At 40.7% G+C, this 16373-nt stretch overlaps 1 protein-coding gene across 5 annotated transcripts in view; it reads right to left on the reverse strand.

Annotated features, from left to right (window-relative positions):
* The window catches only part of OSBPL5 (oxysterol binding protein like 5), a 132573-nt gene that overhangs the window by 16383 nt on the left and 99817 nt on the right, over positions 1-16373 (reverse strand). For all 5 annotated transcript variants that reach the window (XM_068683482.1, XM_068683480.1, XM_068683483.1 and 2 more), the window contains exons 8-12: positions 11524-11695; positions 6320-6539; positions 3068-3252; positions 1577-1658; positions 864-962 (exon numbers count right to left, since the gene is read on the reverse strand). In XM_068683482.1, the coding sequence (XP_068539583.1) occupies positions 864-962; positions 1577-1658; positions 3068-3252; positions 6320-6539; positions 11524-11695 (758 nt within the window). The remainder of the gene's footprint in view (positions 1-863; positions 963-1576; positions 1659-3067; positions 3253-6319; positions 6540-11523; positions 11696-16373) is intronic.

The raw sequence follows: 16373 nt of genomic DNA on the forward strand, positions 1-16373 counted from the left end.
AATGTTAAAGAAGGCAACATTATATATTAGAGACAGAGTTCCTGTATAACCCTTCTATAACAGGCCACTTTTTCTTTTGCATTTGTGCATCTGTGCACTTGAGATCATTTTACGGCTACATGTACACATGCCAGATCTTTAACATAATAAATGACAGTGTTGAACTTTTGGGTAGCATCTGAATAACCTCCATAAAATGGATGTAGTTGCTGAAATAAAGTAAAACAAAAGAAAAAAAAATTAAAAATATATTTGCTTAAATGTGGAAAAAAAACAACGTATGGGAAACAAGAAGTCCTTGTACCAAAATCCATGTGGTTCTCAGATTCCTTTATTAACTGTAATTCTCAAACTAAATTTTGTCAAGCCAGTTTGCTTGTGAGCTCTGCCTGTCATTTATCTCCAAAGATATGGAAACAGACCTTCAATTTACTTTGATTAAGATCATTATGGAATGTTTAGATATAAAGGAAGGTAGGATTTGATTATCAGTTTTATTATTATCCCTTTTGACAGAGGCAACACAAACCACCACAACATTCTCTTCAAACAAACAAACAAACAAAACAAAACAAAACAAAACAAAACAAACAAAAAAAAAACAGGAAAGCAGGTTTCTGTGGCACAGGTCTTCACTGAAGAGATTAATGTTATATATGGGACACCTGCCAAAGCTCAAAGTAATCTCAGTAAATCTAAAGAGAAAAAAAGATCAGCAGCTATTTTTTTCCACGTCCCACTCTGATGTTTAAACAAAACTTCAAGTTACTCTCACAGGGTGAGATAAGGAGCATGCTCCTATGCAAGGAGGTGTAAATGGGCTGCTGCTTGCAGCACTTGAACATCCAAATAATGTGACTTACCTGTTCTGCGATGTAAAATGTGTGACTGTTCGTCTGAGGGTGAAACCAACAGCAGCGAAATGTCTCTCCAAGAATAGGGTTGTATGGCTTTTTAATTCCCTGAAAAAAAGAAAGCAACCAAAACCTGCTATAAATCTGCAAGTCAACTTTACAGACACAGCCACAAAACATTGTAGTAATTTTCTTCCTTATGTTAGATCAAGTCAACTACAAGAATCAAAGCATAAGAACTTGTTACATATATCCTCCTGCGCAAATCTCTTCACCAAAGCCATGAATTCATCTTCAATTCATCCAGCTTAATCTCTGATACTGCCCAATCAAAGCTGTACAAGATGGTCATACTTTATTATTTCTGTTACTATATGCAGCAGGTACACACTTCTGTGGGAACATGACACTAAGATACTGAAAACATAAAGAAGAGACCTGCTTGCAGCGAGGTAAAACCCCTGCATCCAAGGACTTTCTAATTTTTGATGACAACTTTTGTTTTCTAGATGTCCAGTGCAAAAGCTCTTAGGTTAACCAACACTATTTGGCACCCAATATTCACTCCCAAATGAAATACAACTTTGGTTTTGAAAATAATTGTCACAGTATTCTGAACAACAGAAGAGGTAAACTGTTAAAGGAAATTCAATAAAGAAATGCACAGCCACAGCAGAAGTTTCCAACGTCTATTAGAACCCCAAGCAAACACATTCTCTTACCTTTGGCTTCTTGTAGAAGCCGGACAGATACCACCTCAAAACTTGCTTAATTCGGCTGTATGGATCGTCTTCAAGAACAGCCCTGCAGGACAGAACATAAAATGTTTTCTCACATGCTTTTCATACTGTTTACACATCATATTCATTTTATACCGGTACAATGATCTTAATTTCAACAGTATTTCCCTAGTACTAAATAAAAGGAAGTAATTTCTGTACTGCTCCAATGAAAAAGGTGTTTGCCAGCAGCGACTGTTTTTTAGTAATGTACATTGTAAAACACACACATAAATGCTTAGAAAGTGACCTAATTCCTGCAAAAAGCCTAATAAAGTCTCTGGAGTGTATAAGGTTTGATTGGATATACCTCCAGGTATGTTAATGTGGGAATGACAGTAGTCACTGATAATAGTAAAGTATAAGAAGTAAAAATAACAATATTAATCACATCAAAATAAAAAACAATTCTATTTTTCTCTCTTTTTCTTCGTTTTCACCTTTCTTAAAAGATCTTTAAAGCTGCCATGCTGCATGGCCTTTTTCAGTCCTTTGTGATTTCACACAATCATTTAAGTTGGAAGTGGCTTCTCAGGGCCGTCTCATCCAACCTTCCTCCGCTCAAAGATGATGTGGGAAGTAAACACAGAGTTCCTGGCATTTCCAACCGTTTAGTCAGATTTGAAAATCCACCTGCTTAAGTTGTTGCAAAATCCATTTAGAAGGAGCAACCACACCACAAAGAGGCTTATCAAAGAAAAACTTCAAACCCCTTAAAGCTTTTTTCACATCTCAGCACTGAGGAGAACCATTTCCTTAACTTCAGATTTCAAACATACCACAAAAAAAAACTTGAAAATACCACAGCTCTAAAATTATCCAGAGGCAGCAGAATAAACATGAGTAACTAGTGCTGATATTTGAATACTGCACACACTGGCTTTAAAATACACCAAACATATCTCATTGAGAAAGATGTCCCTATCTGCAAGCAGGACATTTCCTGTTTTCTACTGTGGTGCTCCCTGCAGGTCTCTCTGCTCAACTGTGTTAAAAGGTGTTTCTTATTTATCATCCAAAATAATTATGCTGCTTTTGGAACAGAAGAGCTTGCTGATTCCACTGTTTGCTCTGTCCTATACTCCTCTGTACGTAAGTACACCAGAAGGTGGCGCAGCTCAGTTCCGAGCTGCTCAAAGGAACGAGCCAAATACCCATCAGTTCCAGCCTGTGCTGGAAAGGACGTGTGTGCAAAGGCAGCTTTGTGTGGAGCTTAACTGTTTTCCCTGTTTCCTTGCCCTTCAGGAGCAGCAGTGCATCTTGAAAAGGTCCCTGCAGCTGGAGCCTAGATTGATTTACACTGAATCCCAGTGACCTGAGTGCTATTTGGGAGCCTTTTGAGCATGCCTCAGCCAGCACCAGGCTCACGCTTTAACACTTTTTCACACTGACAAGAGACGTGCCCATGCCAGGCATGCTCTGTGTGCTGCTTACTGGGAGAGCAGGTCAGCATGGTAGTAGTAATCAGAGAGCTTGTTCAGGAATGAGCGTGGTTCCAGGATGAAGGTGGGCAGCACCACCCGTGACAGGTCCATGCCGGGTCGCAGCTGCTTCAACAGGATCCACATCAGGCTCTTGTTCTCCTCGGAGACGGTTTCTGTTTGAGACGATTCACCTGTCTACAACCGGAAATACAAGAAGCATACAAGAAACTCCTCTCAGGCCCATCCTCAGCAAGTGAGAGACTGTAAGATTTACTAGTACACCCACAGAAAAAAATAGGAGATAAATGAATAATCAACAAAGAACTGAAGCAGTCCTTCAAGTTCAAAACAGGACAAGCTGATAGGTAAGGCACTGCAAAGGGCCCATTGCCAGGGTGTGTGCACAGACTACAGCTCCCCCAGTGCTATGTAGCGCCCTTTGCAGCAGAAGCACAGTAACAGTAAAAAAACAACCAACCAACCAACCAACCACGTAAAAAAAAATAAATAAAATAAAACACATAAAAAAAGCCAGGCAATTTATTGTGGTTTCATCTGTAACTGTGTAGCTCCTCCGTGTTCAATGGAAATACATGAGGTATAATATGGTGGAATAGGGGTTTTCAATACAATGGAGAAAGAAAATGAAATTTTGAAACATGAATGTTGTTTTAATGCAGATGTTGGTTGTCTAGACTTTTGTCTAACACTCATCCTAGGCATCAGAATTTAACAGTGAAAGAGAATACTTATAATTAGGCTTCCTATTGTTTTTAGGCAAGAGATTTCTATCAGAAGGGCACAGTTCCATTCAGTTGCATTTCTGGAATACATTCTCGTTCAGGAGAGGACATGTAGCATACCCCAACAGGCTTTGCAGATGGTATATATCACTAAACACTCATTTTCACCACCTGAGCATCCTCAGCACCTTTTTGGCTCCTAATCACCCCTTTTACTCATCATTCACAACTTGTGAGTAGGCCTGTAGGCTGGGGAGAATTTCAGACTGAGGAACAACACGGCTCTTTTCATTTCATTGCTTTTCCCTGTACTGTTCTTGTGACAGTCTGATGCAATACACAGCTCTGATCTCCAAGAAGTGGAAATCATTTTAAGGATGTAATACCACAGCGTCCTCTAGAGGTTAGAATATGTATGGCTCTGCCAGAGCTTTCATTATTTATCTAGGTTTCAAGCGTGCATGTACTGGCAAGATAAATTAATGCCATGTTGAAATTGCTGTACAAGGTGTTACTCAGAGTGCGTAACTGCAGAAGGGATGGATGAAGAGGGATGAAAAAGGACAGGCAGGGGTGTGAAAGTAATTTCAGGTCATTTCTGTTTGCATTCCCATCAAATACCTCATCCTCAATACTCCTTTTTTAAGCTAGCTATAACTAAAATAAATTTAAAATAAGTTTTGTTGCTTTTGTTACCAGTCTACCTACTAAGAAGGTGTCTTTTTTACATTCTAGACTAACTTTTGCAGTATTAAAGTCGTTCTGACACCTGTCTCTGTCTGCATGTTCCTACTGCAAACAGGGCAAGGCACGCAGATGCACAAGCACATGCCTTTTTAATGCATACAGATGCATATACATATGTGCATACATTTGAAATGTGCTTTCAAAGCCATGCTGCAAATTTAACAGTGATGGTTTGCATCTGTGATCTGCAAATCTGAACTGTATACAGAGGGACAGAGGCAATTTCAGTTTAAGAAGCTAGTTAATGTTATTAATTGACATGCATTTACCTTGATCCATCTGAGCCCACTGCTTATAGCAAACTACATCACTGCCTACGGTTTACTTTTCTTTATGTTACTGTTACCATTGGAATAAGAATTAACAGCCAGTCTCATCCATATGTCTCAGGAGACAACAGTCTCACTTTGCAGCCAACAACAGAAATCTAGTAAAACCCCTAATGGTCAAGGCTGCATGGGAACTCCTTTTGAAAGCTCACTGGAGTTACCCAGCCTGAACAAACACCCTAGCTTTATTTTACATTATCCAGTATCACTCTCTACTGTGGAATGTAGTCCTCCCCTTTTGTTTTTATTTTTATGGAAAACTGCAGAGTCTTCTTTCATTCACACAGACACCACTGCTGCCTTTTAGGTTTGACTGAACACCAAAGTATCTATCTGCTCTACTACTCCTTCTAGGACAAGTTTTCAATTGGCAAAAGGTCATTTCAGAATATCGAGCTGAGAGAAAATAGGCTTGCCTTTGTTTTGGTGTTGCCAAACATTGTTTGGTTCCTCCACTGTATTCAAAGTTCCCTCTTTGAACCCAGTCACCATTTGCTATGTGTCTGGGTGGGATTTGAAGGGAAGAGATGTACAAAAGGAATTTTTTTAAAAACATCTTTGGATGCCTGCAGACAACAGTTCTTTTTCTAAGCACAATTTTTACAGCAGGGGCTTGCACCTCACCCTGACATCTGAAATCCCAGCAAACACATGCAGTTAAGAAACATCTTTCCAGCAAAGTGATTTTCTTAGAAGCATCAACAAGACTTCAGCTTCCTCTTTCAAATAGGCAAGGGAGTGCTCCGAGCCCTCCCGGTGCAAGAGTACAGTGCTTCTCTGCTGCTTACCCAGACTGACTCTCACCCAACAGTGGGTGCCCCAGTTGCTCTACAGCTGCCTTATTCAGAGATGTCACAGCGACATCCAGCTAACAACGGCTCTTATACGGAACAGAAACGCACCCTTCTGCTGTTAAGTGACATGAGAAATAGCTTTTCTACAAGAAATGGTCCTTAAGGAATCAAGTGGCACCATTAGGACACACAGAAAGGATGTTCCATGCATAATGAAAAAAGGAAAGGATCATATTTTGTATCATGCAAGGACTGAGCATCTTAATTGACCAGGACACATGCCCAGAATAATAATTCCCCCTCCTGCTGGCTCCACAAAGCCCTGTGCCAATGCTATGAGGCTCTTCACTGCAATAACTGGTTAAAGCAATCGCTGATGCTGGACACATGCCAAAGCAAAGTAGCAGAGCTGCTGTTCATAATGCATAATTATTAGAGCACATGATAATTCAACATAATTTAGCAGAAAGCTGTACATTGCTCTATCTGTAAAACACTGGAACCCACAAAGCTGATTGATTCTTAGCTGCCATACATCTAAAAGACTGGATGACAAATACTATGAACATTTCAACAGGAACAGGCAATGATTAACATGTTTTTATGTGTTTGTTGTTTTTTTTTTTTTGTTTGTTTGTTTCCCCATTACCTCCCCAAATTCCTCATAGATCTGTTCAACATAAGTCGTCCCTTTCCTTCCTGGAGAAACCTCTCCATGGATTTCTGACTGATCACTTTCGCTTTCATTTGTCTTCCGGCTGTTCTCATGAGTTTCGTTCTCCGACTCTTCCACGTTGTCTCTCTCAGACTTGTCCGAAAAAGCATCGTTTTCCAAGTGGTGGTGGTTCTCCAGGGCTGATTCATTCAAACTGAAACACACAGTTCATTGATCACTTCAATTTGATTTACAGAGATAGATTACTTCAGGCCTTTTGGATAAGGTAAAAGCACCCCCAAGGACTCAAAATAGGGTTTGCAGCCCAGGAGAGCCCAAGGCATTGATTTCCTGAATAGCAGGGTTTTCATCACAGAAACAGTGAGATATTTTCAACCAAAATTCTCCCCTCCAAACGGCACTTTGCAAAATCTGCCATCAAGCTCCACTTACTCACACAGAATTTCCAGATGGAAGCCCACACACCAAAGGGATACAGAGCACCCACTAACAACTGTACACTGCGATTACGGAAGTGTGATCAGGAGAGATTTTTCCCTTTACAAACACACATCACAGGAATGTAGAATTTGGGAAAAATATGAAGTTATGGAATACATTCTCTTTTCAGTATTACTGCTACTTTTTTTTTTTTTTTTTTTAAACAGATGGAGGTCCTAAGTCAGCCCTACATTAGAAAAGGAAAATTTAAACAATAGAAGCAAGGATTTTCACAGAAATACACACACACAAACTAACCTGGGGAATGTATTGTCCCCAAATAATGTAAGAACTCAGTTCAAAGCATGGACAGGATGACACAAAACAAGAACACCCAGACTATAGCAGCATAAAAAAGCATGGAAGGAGTAGTAAATTGCATATTCAGCAATCCAGGCTTTACAGAATTAGGAGAAAGACAAAAATTTTCTCTCAAGTAGCTGGTAAGCATCTTCATTTGAAAAAGCAAATGGAGGTTGTACAACAGGCAGCAAATATGATTCTTCAAGGGGAATTTAGTATGGGATTCAGCTTTCCCTATTCATACACGTCTTTGCACATGTCACCTCTTTCACAGCTTAGTACAGCTCTCAGTTGCTGCTCACATCTTCCTCTGAAAATTTCTTACCCAAGTCCTCATGCTTAGTTGCTCCTGGCTGGGACAATAAAAAAAGATTTCCAGCATTTACAAGGAGTTTAGACAATCTAACTGGGCCCTGGATCTGGAAGACTTTTGTTGGTGTAGTCCACCTCCCTCTCAAAGCAAGTTTTCTCTTTTCAGTGCATGAGAGCGCTTTGTCAAGCTTTACATTTCTCCATGTCAGAGCTTTTCTCAGGTCATTCTGGGCACATTCCATTTTAGTTATAGATTAATGCTGGAAGTTCCCATCCCTCATTGCCTGCTCGCTGGCTTTTGTTTCTTAGTTTTAAGACAAATAGGCATTAGTAGTTAGAGCCAGACTTTAAAAAAATCAAACCAGAAAGGAGTCAGAACAGAGAACTGTCACCAGCTTTTCAGAAGATCTCAACTTCCAACTATGCACTTAAATAAGCTCCTGATTTTTACCACGTGAAGCAAGCCACATTGTGGTAATCACAGCTCAGTTTCCAGAGAAGCCCAGCAGGCTGAGCTCTTTTGAAAGTGTCATCCATATTTTTGTGCCTTTACAAAATCTTTCTTTTAACTCCATTTGCATATACATGTATGTATGCATATATGTCTCTGTGTGTGGATGTGTATATATATAAGCTACAGGGATTTCAGTTTTCAGCTTCACTGTAAAACAAACCTGCAGTCATAAATTGAAGTCAATGACACATACACTCCAGTCCTAATAACTTGCTATTAGATATTACACATCTACATTGTTCTAGTGCAAGGATCTCATTTCTTTGTTTTAAATAGAGACCACCAAGTGTAAAGACTGATAACCACATACACTGGAAGCCTACAGGATAGTATATACATGAGTTTAAGGCAATAAAGGAGAAAAAAGGTGAGAAGAGAGCTGTCAAGAGCAATTATCCCATGACTCCTTAGCACAGATACTTCCTGGATGGTAGGGCTGACTGTTCAAAGATCCAATTTATTTCTTCAGTTTTCAATGACCAGCTAAATATGTGAGTGTTTGTATGTGGCTGCTATGCTTTCTCACCTAATGAAGGCTTTTCTCTATGGGTTATACACACTTCAAAGAAAAGTTAATTCTAAGACTTACAGTTCATGGCTGAGAAATAGTGTGTTTCTGTTTCACATTTGTAAGAAGAACAGGAGTTTTACAGTTTCACCTGCCTCACACTTGCAAGATATTTGAAGTTTCATCGGTGCTATTGGTGGTCTTAATCATTTTTACTCTAAATTTACTCCAAAGGGGAAGTAAACTGATTGGAAATCCCACTCGACTGTGCATGATTACCCACCAGCCACAAACAAAGCAAGACTTAACAGATCCAGAGCAGAGGAGCTGATCTGGGGGACCAAAAAGAAAACAAATGCTCCTTATTCTGAGTAACAAATTTGAGATGTTGAAGTAGAGCCTGTCTCTTTCATTCCTCCAAACAGAATCATCAGTAAATATGTAGAATATGCTAAAAAGAAAAAACAATCCATGAGCTTGAACTAAAACCAATGTAAAGACTTCCCAGAGGCTTCCAATGGGATTTGGACCAGGCTTGAAAAGCTAGGAAGGGAATGACTAAATGTCAACAGCAGATTTCCATTTTACTCATGAACGTGAATAAGTTGCAACTTTTCATGGCTAACTTACTGTTTCAGCATATCGGATCTGTCTTGTACCAGTGCTTTACTCTCTAGGGAGTTCCTGGAAATGTCAGTGACCATAACTTCTTTGGGTTTGATACTGTTCTTCTACAAAGGGCAAAGAAAACCAAAAAACTTTGGCTCATATGAGGAGTGCCTACTGCCCTAAAGCCCACTTGTCTAAAAATCACAGATTTGAAGAGTACTTTAGCTTTTGATTCAGAAGCACACTTGCACAGTTCTCTCCCTCTCAATTTTTATATGCTACTAAAGACATAGATTTCAAAATCAGTGTATAATCTTGACTTCTCTCCCAGCAGGAAGAGAGCAAAGCAGCCAGCAGACAAACACAACTTTGGCTCAAGGGAAGATTCGCCTTTGCCAATTCCCTTGGGTTTTGTTCTCCCTGTAATATCCATCATCTCCTTTTCTTTTTTCTTCTTCTTTTCTTGACAGAGTAGTTTGGCTAATTTGAAGATAGAGTTAAATGTAATTAACTGGCCCCCTAACAACAGCGTGCCAATTTAATTGGTATGACTCCCTGTAGGGAAGGCATTTAATTAGAATGATTGAATCCCTGTGAGGAAGCCACTGTCAGTGACAAACCAAAAACCCTTTGCTCAGCACTTACACAGTTTTGGTTTTATATTCTCCCTTGTTTAAATGTGCTTTATGCCACCAGGGACAACAGAAAGTCATTCCCCTCTTCCACAACCATCAAAGTCCCCTGGGTTGTAAACACTGGGGAAAGTCTGGGTACACATTAAAACCTGTGGTAGAACTCAAAAAGGAGAGTGAATTGTCCTGATGCTGAACCCCCAGTTTGAACCAGATTCAGCAGAACTCCGAGCTTGTCAGAAAAACCTGGTTCCAATTGTGGGTCCTCTGCCCTGCTGAAAACTCTGCCACATGTACTATAACTGAGCCTCATTCAAAAGGCCATTTAATGCTGAACAACTAAGCAGTGAAGCAGAGACATCATTTAAGTGTCATTTATGTATCATGTTACAGAAGAAATACTTTAAATATATTTTAAAATCTGTCTTCACTGTCCATTTTCAGTAGCCATGGGTCTGCCTGAATGTTCTCAGTGCCACAGGCTCCATTTTAGTATTAGATTTCTATACACACATCTATTAGCTGAAGAACAAGTCCACTGCATTCCCAGATTCATTGTCACAGTAAACCCAGTCTTTAGAGACTCTCTTTGGAAGAAAGGAAGTAAAGCATTACAGAATAGGCCCAAGAACAACAGAAGAATTTGCTCAAGTACTAGAGCAATGCACACAACCTAGTAACACATCAGATTTCCTTCTCTTCAGTAAAGTTCTTCAAATTCTAGCTAAAATCCAAACAAACAGCAGGACTGGAGAATGCACACTGGGAATAGCAGAGCTTTTCAGAGCAAAAGGCAGACCAAAGTTGCTGCCATCCAACTTTGGTCCCATGGGACCAGAGATACATCCTCACTCTGCAGGGGACTCAGATCCCTATTGTTAAATTTGTAAGAGAGCCAAAGAAAACCACTCAAACATGAGGTCCCACTGTGCTAGGCATCATCCATGCAGACTGCAAGAACTGCTACTCTAAAAACTGTCTGACCAATGGTGCATTGCCGTGAGCCCTAAAAGTCACATTCCTATCAACAGAACTAGAAGCAGACACGACTTCTTCCAGATCCCACTCCAAGGGCCAAGTGTCTACATTGGAGGGATTTTTGAGGTTGCCTATTTAGCTATAAGCCACAAATAAAGCCTGTTTATTTTTTATGCTTATAGATCTTTGATGTGAGTAGTTCCAAAATGCTGCAGTATTATTAGGGATATGAATAGAAAGAAGGCTATGGGGACTTTTTTCCCTTATGTAAAAATTTATCTGATGCATCAAGGAGGAAATTGGAAACCACTCAAAACCCCTGTAGAGAGAGAAAGTAATTATAAAACTAAGGAAGCAGTGTGTGCACTCTGCTGACTATGACACAGTGTTATTAGCAAAGAGAACACATTAAAAAACAGATCAGACCCCTAGCCATATGTGCTAGCCGATAGACAGACACTGTAAGTGATCGTGTCTGCCTATCCACAGGTCTACTCCAGTGGATAGACTCTGCAGTCTTTACTCAAGCAATCCATTATTCACGCCAGCATCTTCAGAGAGCGTTTTGGTTCAGGATGGGAATAGAAAAAAATATTTATTGTGTGCATGAACACAGCTGAGGTTCCTTCCAGTGTGCGTGCCCAAGCACTAGCTGACAATAGATTCCATATTCTCCAAAACCATAGGTTAGTAATGGATGCAGCAGAACAACATGTGGGCTAGTTTTTAAATAGACCTCCTTTATGGACTCTGGTTAGATTACCCTAAAATTAAAGGATGCCCAAGTAAAGCCATGCAACACCTCCCTCTCTTGCTGTAAGAAGCGCGAGCCGCATCTTACTGGAAGAACTCCTGGTCCGAGAGAGGGCTTGAGTGCAAGAGGTTGTTGAGCCCCGCATGCGCTGAATCACTCGAGCAGTTCATTTCTCCATCCTTTCCCTGCTTGGAGGCACTGAGCCGGAAGAGGCTGGAGCAACGCAGGGCAAGTTCCAGAGCATCCAGCCAGCATCGGCCTGTGAAAACAAGGGGCATTATTTAAGGACAGGAGAGGAAATAAGACAACTCATGCATTGCTTCTCAGAAGCTTATTACCTGCAAGCAACACCTTTATAACTCAGGAAGTCACTGTGTACAATTACTTATGTTTCATTTTTCATATACATTAACCCCTCAATTATTTTGCCAGAAATAGTTTATTTTAGTGGCTGCACAAGTGATACATCTGCATGGGTAACTCAGGAGGGAGCTCACCCCAACTCCCCCTTCCTCTTGCTGGTATGGGATCGCTGAACTAGAAGCCAGCTTGCAGGTTGCACGTGGGGTGTAGTGTTCCAACAGAATCAGTCCAAACAAGAGCCAGGAAGATCAATACTGCCAGAATGATTAAGAGTAGAGGGAATTGCTTGGCAGGCTGTTTATTTTCCCTGCTCTCTCTGTATTACTTTTCCTCTTCTCCATTCCCTACCCCAAGTCCCTCAGGTAATCAGGGTGGAGCACGAGTTTTTCTTAACTTGCCCTAAAAAATCTGTACCTGAAGGGCCTACTTCGCAAATACAACAAACTATAAGCATGGCACAAAATGGAGAGGAACCACGGTTCCCATGCACAGCCTCACTGGATAATCTTAAGGTCTGCACAGGACCCATGGGCAGGCAGCAAATGAAATGCACGGGAACTCAAAAAAGAGCCTTGGCTCCTCTTGATATGATCCATGCACCTCCACAAAGCTGTGTGGTAGCATTAAAGGCTAACCATCACAATGCTGGAGCCTCTGTATTCTTGGAAGCAGCTGAGAACTTTTGTAGTTCAGAGTCTGTAATGAGGCCAGGACACCTGCAAATTGGCTGAACATTCAAGAACTGAGGTATCAAGGAAGTTATCCTCTAATTTCTAGCATGTAAAACAGAGCTCTTCGTTACACTCCTCAGAATACATTTTGCAATAATTATAAGTGTGCTTTAGAGGCAGGGAAGAAAACAAAGGGATTTTCAGGCAATGGCATGTGCTACAAACAGGTTCCTCCTGGACCACATCCACTCCTAGGTCCCATTTGGGAAATGCTGCCATTACATTTGGTCCTATCACACTCCTAGCATTAAGCTATTTGTAAACCTCACTGAGATGCAACTGTTCTCTTGGGCAGCACTCCCATTGACTTTGATATGACTAAACTCTGTCTCTGTACAAAGCTGCAACCAGTAAGAGAGAGAAAAAACAACAGAAGTTGCAGAATTCCACTTCGACAGTGAGCCATAAACACCACAGAGATCAGCCATTTATTCCAATTTCAACCCATAAATTCCTTCTGCATCAGCTTATGGTTTAATAATAATGCCACACATAATGGTTAATAAAAGATTAGGAAGGCTGAAGGCTGTTGGAATTGATTTCACACTATTTTGTATTTAACGGAGATTCTTGCATTAAGGCTCTACATGCAGAGATTTATTCCCTTCTCACCATGTGGAGGATTTGCATGGCTAACCCATTAGAGTTAACGGCTGCGCTGAGCACAAATCCACTCTCCCCAGCATATCCCTGCTCCCACCACCCTATCAAGATGAAAACCTGTTTCAGGCTATTCCATACAAGGGAGGACACTACTAGCGCTCATCTTCTTTGATTTTCCTCTCTCCTTGTTTTTCTTTTCTTCTCCTTTCCTGTGCATGGATAGTGAGGACTGCACCATTTGACATTTGGAAAGACTGCAAATGTCAAGATACTTTTATATTCAATGGGCTTGTAGAAGTAGGTGCTGTGATAGGTAGCTTGATTTGCAGCAGCACAAGCACTTTGGAACAGTAATGGAGGTCAGATCCTCAGCTCTCTGCGGCACTGCACACAAGATGTTCTCTTTCAATGGCCATGACAATGCGCTGCCTACATTTACGCTTTCTAACAAGGGTGACAAGGGTCACCCCCAAGTCTCCCTCAGGCCAGGACCCAGTCATTTTCCATCCTGTGCCCCTGCAGCTCCCTCTCCCCGGGGCCAGAGGCACAGCAGGTCAGCCTGATCCCACCAACACCTCTTCTGCCCCCACACCGGCACTGCCAGGGGTATCTGCTGGTACCAATGTGTGCTTATGGGCTTGGCCAAGGCCTCAGTGTCCACCACACTGCCAGAAGCAATTGCTACATCCCATGTTTAGGTTTTATATCTCTTTATATGAATCCCAGGAAGCGGTTATGAGTAACTGGAATCATTTTGGAAAACTAATTAAAGGAGCTTAAATTAAAAAATAATATTAACATTTATTTTAATATTTTAAGGCAGAGACACAAAGCTGCCACTATAGAAACCTGCTGTGCACTAGCACTCAGCATTACATCTGCCCTGCAGAACATCAGAAATGGCATCAGTTTGCTCATGTATTCACTTCTTCCAGAAAGTGAATTCAAGGGATGCCCGATCTAAGAAACAGACCTTCAGCCATCAGGTGGTGCTGTGAGTCCGAACAAATACATGCCACAAAAAACCAGACATAAAATATAGGATTTCCTCTGAAAATAAAAAGGTTATGCTCTCTGCAAGTCAACAGGGTGTTAATTGCAGCATAACACTGTGAAATGATACCCTGTAAATTTCAGGGATTGTGCACGAGATAAACCCGTTTCATTGCTACAGGCCTACATGAAATGTTTTTACATTTGAGTGGTTTTACTATTGAGTAATATTCATCTTTATTGTGAAAATTATATGAAAATTCTAGCACTTGGATTACTTAATTGCTTACATGACGAGTTTACTCCCTCAGGAATTGCAGAAGGAGAAAAAAGTATGTGGTCACATAATTAAAGGCTGTCATCCATAGTCATGGCAGTCTGCAGGAAGGCTTCATGCATACCTTAATTCTTACATTTTCTAATTCTGAGTGGTTGACTCGAGTCATTTTTTGTATGCAAGATAATTAGATCAGAGAAGGATGCAAAATGTGGGTTCCTTCAGAGATGAATGGCAGCCTGATACGATGCATATAAAGGAAGCAAATTAGAGCTGCAAAGGAATTACAGTGGTAGTCTTTTAGAACATTAGAGGTTTTAAAAACTGTAATGTAAAACACTGTGATCAATTATCAGCTGTAATCTTCTATAGACTACGGCTTCAAACAAGCATATATTTAAATTCTGAAGGAAAACCCAAGCGTATACTGGCAGCCTACGGCAGAATCTCCCCACTGGCTTTTAAGCATGTTTTATATCAAATGATACATTACTCTATCCACTACAATGACACTTTTGAACAATTTCTGCAAAGATTATGTCGCCTCAACACTTGCATTATCTCCTTTTGCCTAGGAGTTACAAACAGTATTCCCCTTCAAACATCACTGAGCTTGACCCTTTCTTTGTATTTAGCACTTTGTCTGCCCAGCCACTCTTGTCTGGATGGGGAACGATGGGGAATGAGTGAGACTCTTGGACACAGCTGTTGCTGAAGTGCCATAAGCAGCTGTCCTACCAGAGCACTGGCACTGGCTTGGGTTCCTGCTCTCTTCTGGAGCAGCCTCTCTCGCCTTGCACAGACCATTGGTTTGAATATCCCTTCCCCTACATCACTTCAGCTAATGATGACCAAAATGCACATAATGATGCATTTGGCATATGGCAGATGTCCTGAGAAAGTGGGATGTCAGAGGAACACACCTGCACATGACTTAGCTGTGCTCACTGAAAAAAAAAAAAAAAAAGATAAAACAGAGGTGTCTCCCCTGAGTAGGCCTTTAACTTTTTTTCTCTGATGTTTATAGTAAAATGATGACTGTCATCAGTGACAATTTCAAGAAGGAAACACTTTGGAAAATCTCCTAAACACAGCTGGGTTCCAAAGTTCCTTCCTTCTTGAAAGGTTTTGGAAAAAACAAAACAAAACAAAACAAAAAACTAATAAAGGACATATGTTACCTTGACTTCTCAAAAACAAAGCCTAACATACATCCCACATATGTTCTAAAATCTTCTGTATGCTCTTGCCAGGCCTTTTGGCTCAGCAGACTGGAAAAGCACCCTGCAGTCCTTTGAGATGGTTCCTGTGGTATAGCTGTGCAGACAGGAATCACTGCTGCTCCTTGCAGGATGCTTCCTGCATCCGCAGGGTACTGCTGGCCCCACGCAGAAACCAGGAGGCTGCAAGGCTGAATAGGAGCAAGCATGCACTTGCACTGACTTTTTTTTTTTTTTCTGGACAAAAGAAACTACTAAAAGCAAGTGACAAAAACCACTTCTCCACCTTCTCCACCTTGGGAAAAAAAATAAAAATCCAAACAACTAAAGGTTGCTTATGCTACTAAACCAGGCTTGGCTCAAGGAATTTCTTCAAGGAATAACTTGAGTATGTCCCAGTCTTCAAGCAGATTTTAAATTACAATATCCCACAGAAACAAAACAAAACAAACAACAACAGACATTATTGGAAACATAAAGCTGTTCAGTTTTGGAATTCCTTACAGTTACCATCATTTCACCTAGAACAACTCATAATTTGATGTGCCAAGACTATCTTTGCAACAGCGGATCACAGAGAAGCCACCCAATGTCCTCTCAGCACTCACTAGTAACATGAATATGCTCGAGATGGATTCATATCATGGCACATGAAATCTCAGTCTAGGACTAAACCTTTTTCTCCATTTCATTCTTATAGTTACAGAACAGCTGGGATTAATCTCTTGCCAATTAGGACTTCAAAAGCCT

Source organism: Anas acuta, chromosome 5 (genome assembly GCF_963932015.1).
Source record: "Anas acuta chromosome 5, bAnaAcu1.1, whole genome shotgun sequence".
NCBI lineage: Eukaryota > Metazoa > Chordata > Aves > Anseriformes > Anatidae > Anas > Anas acuta.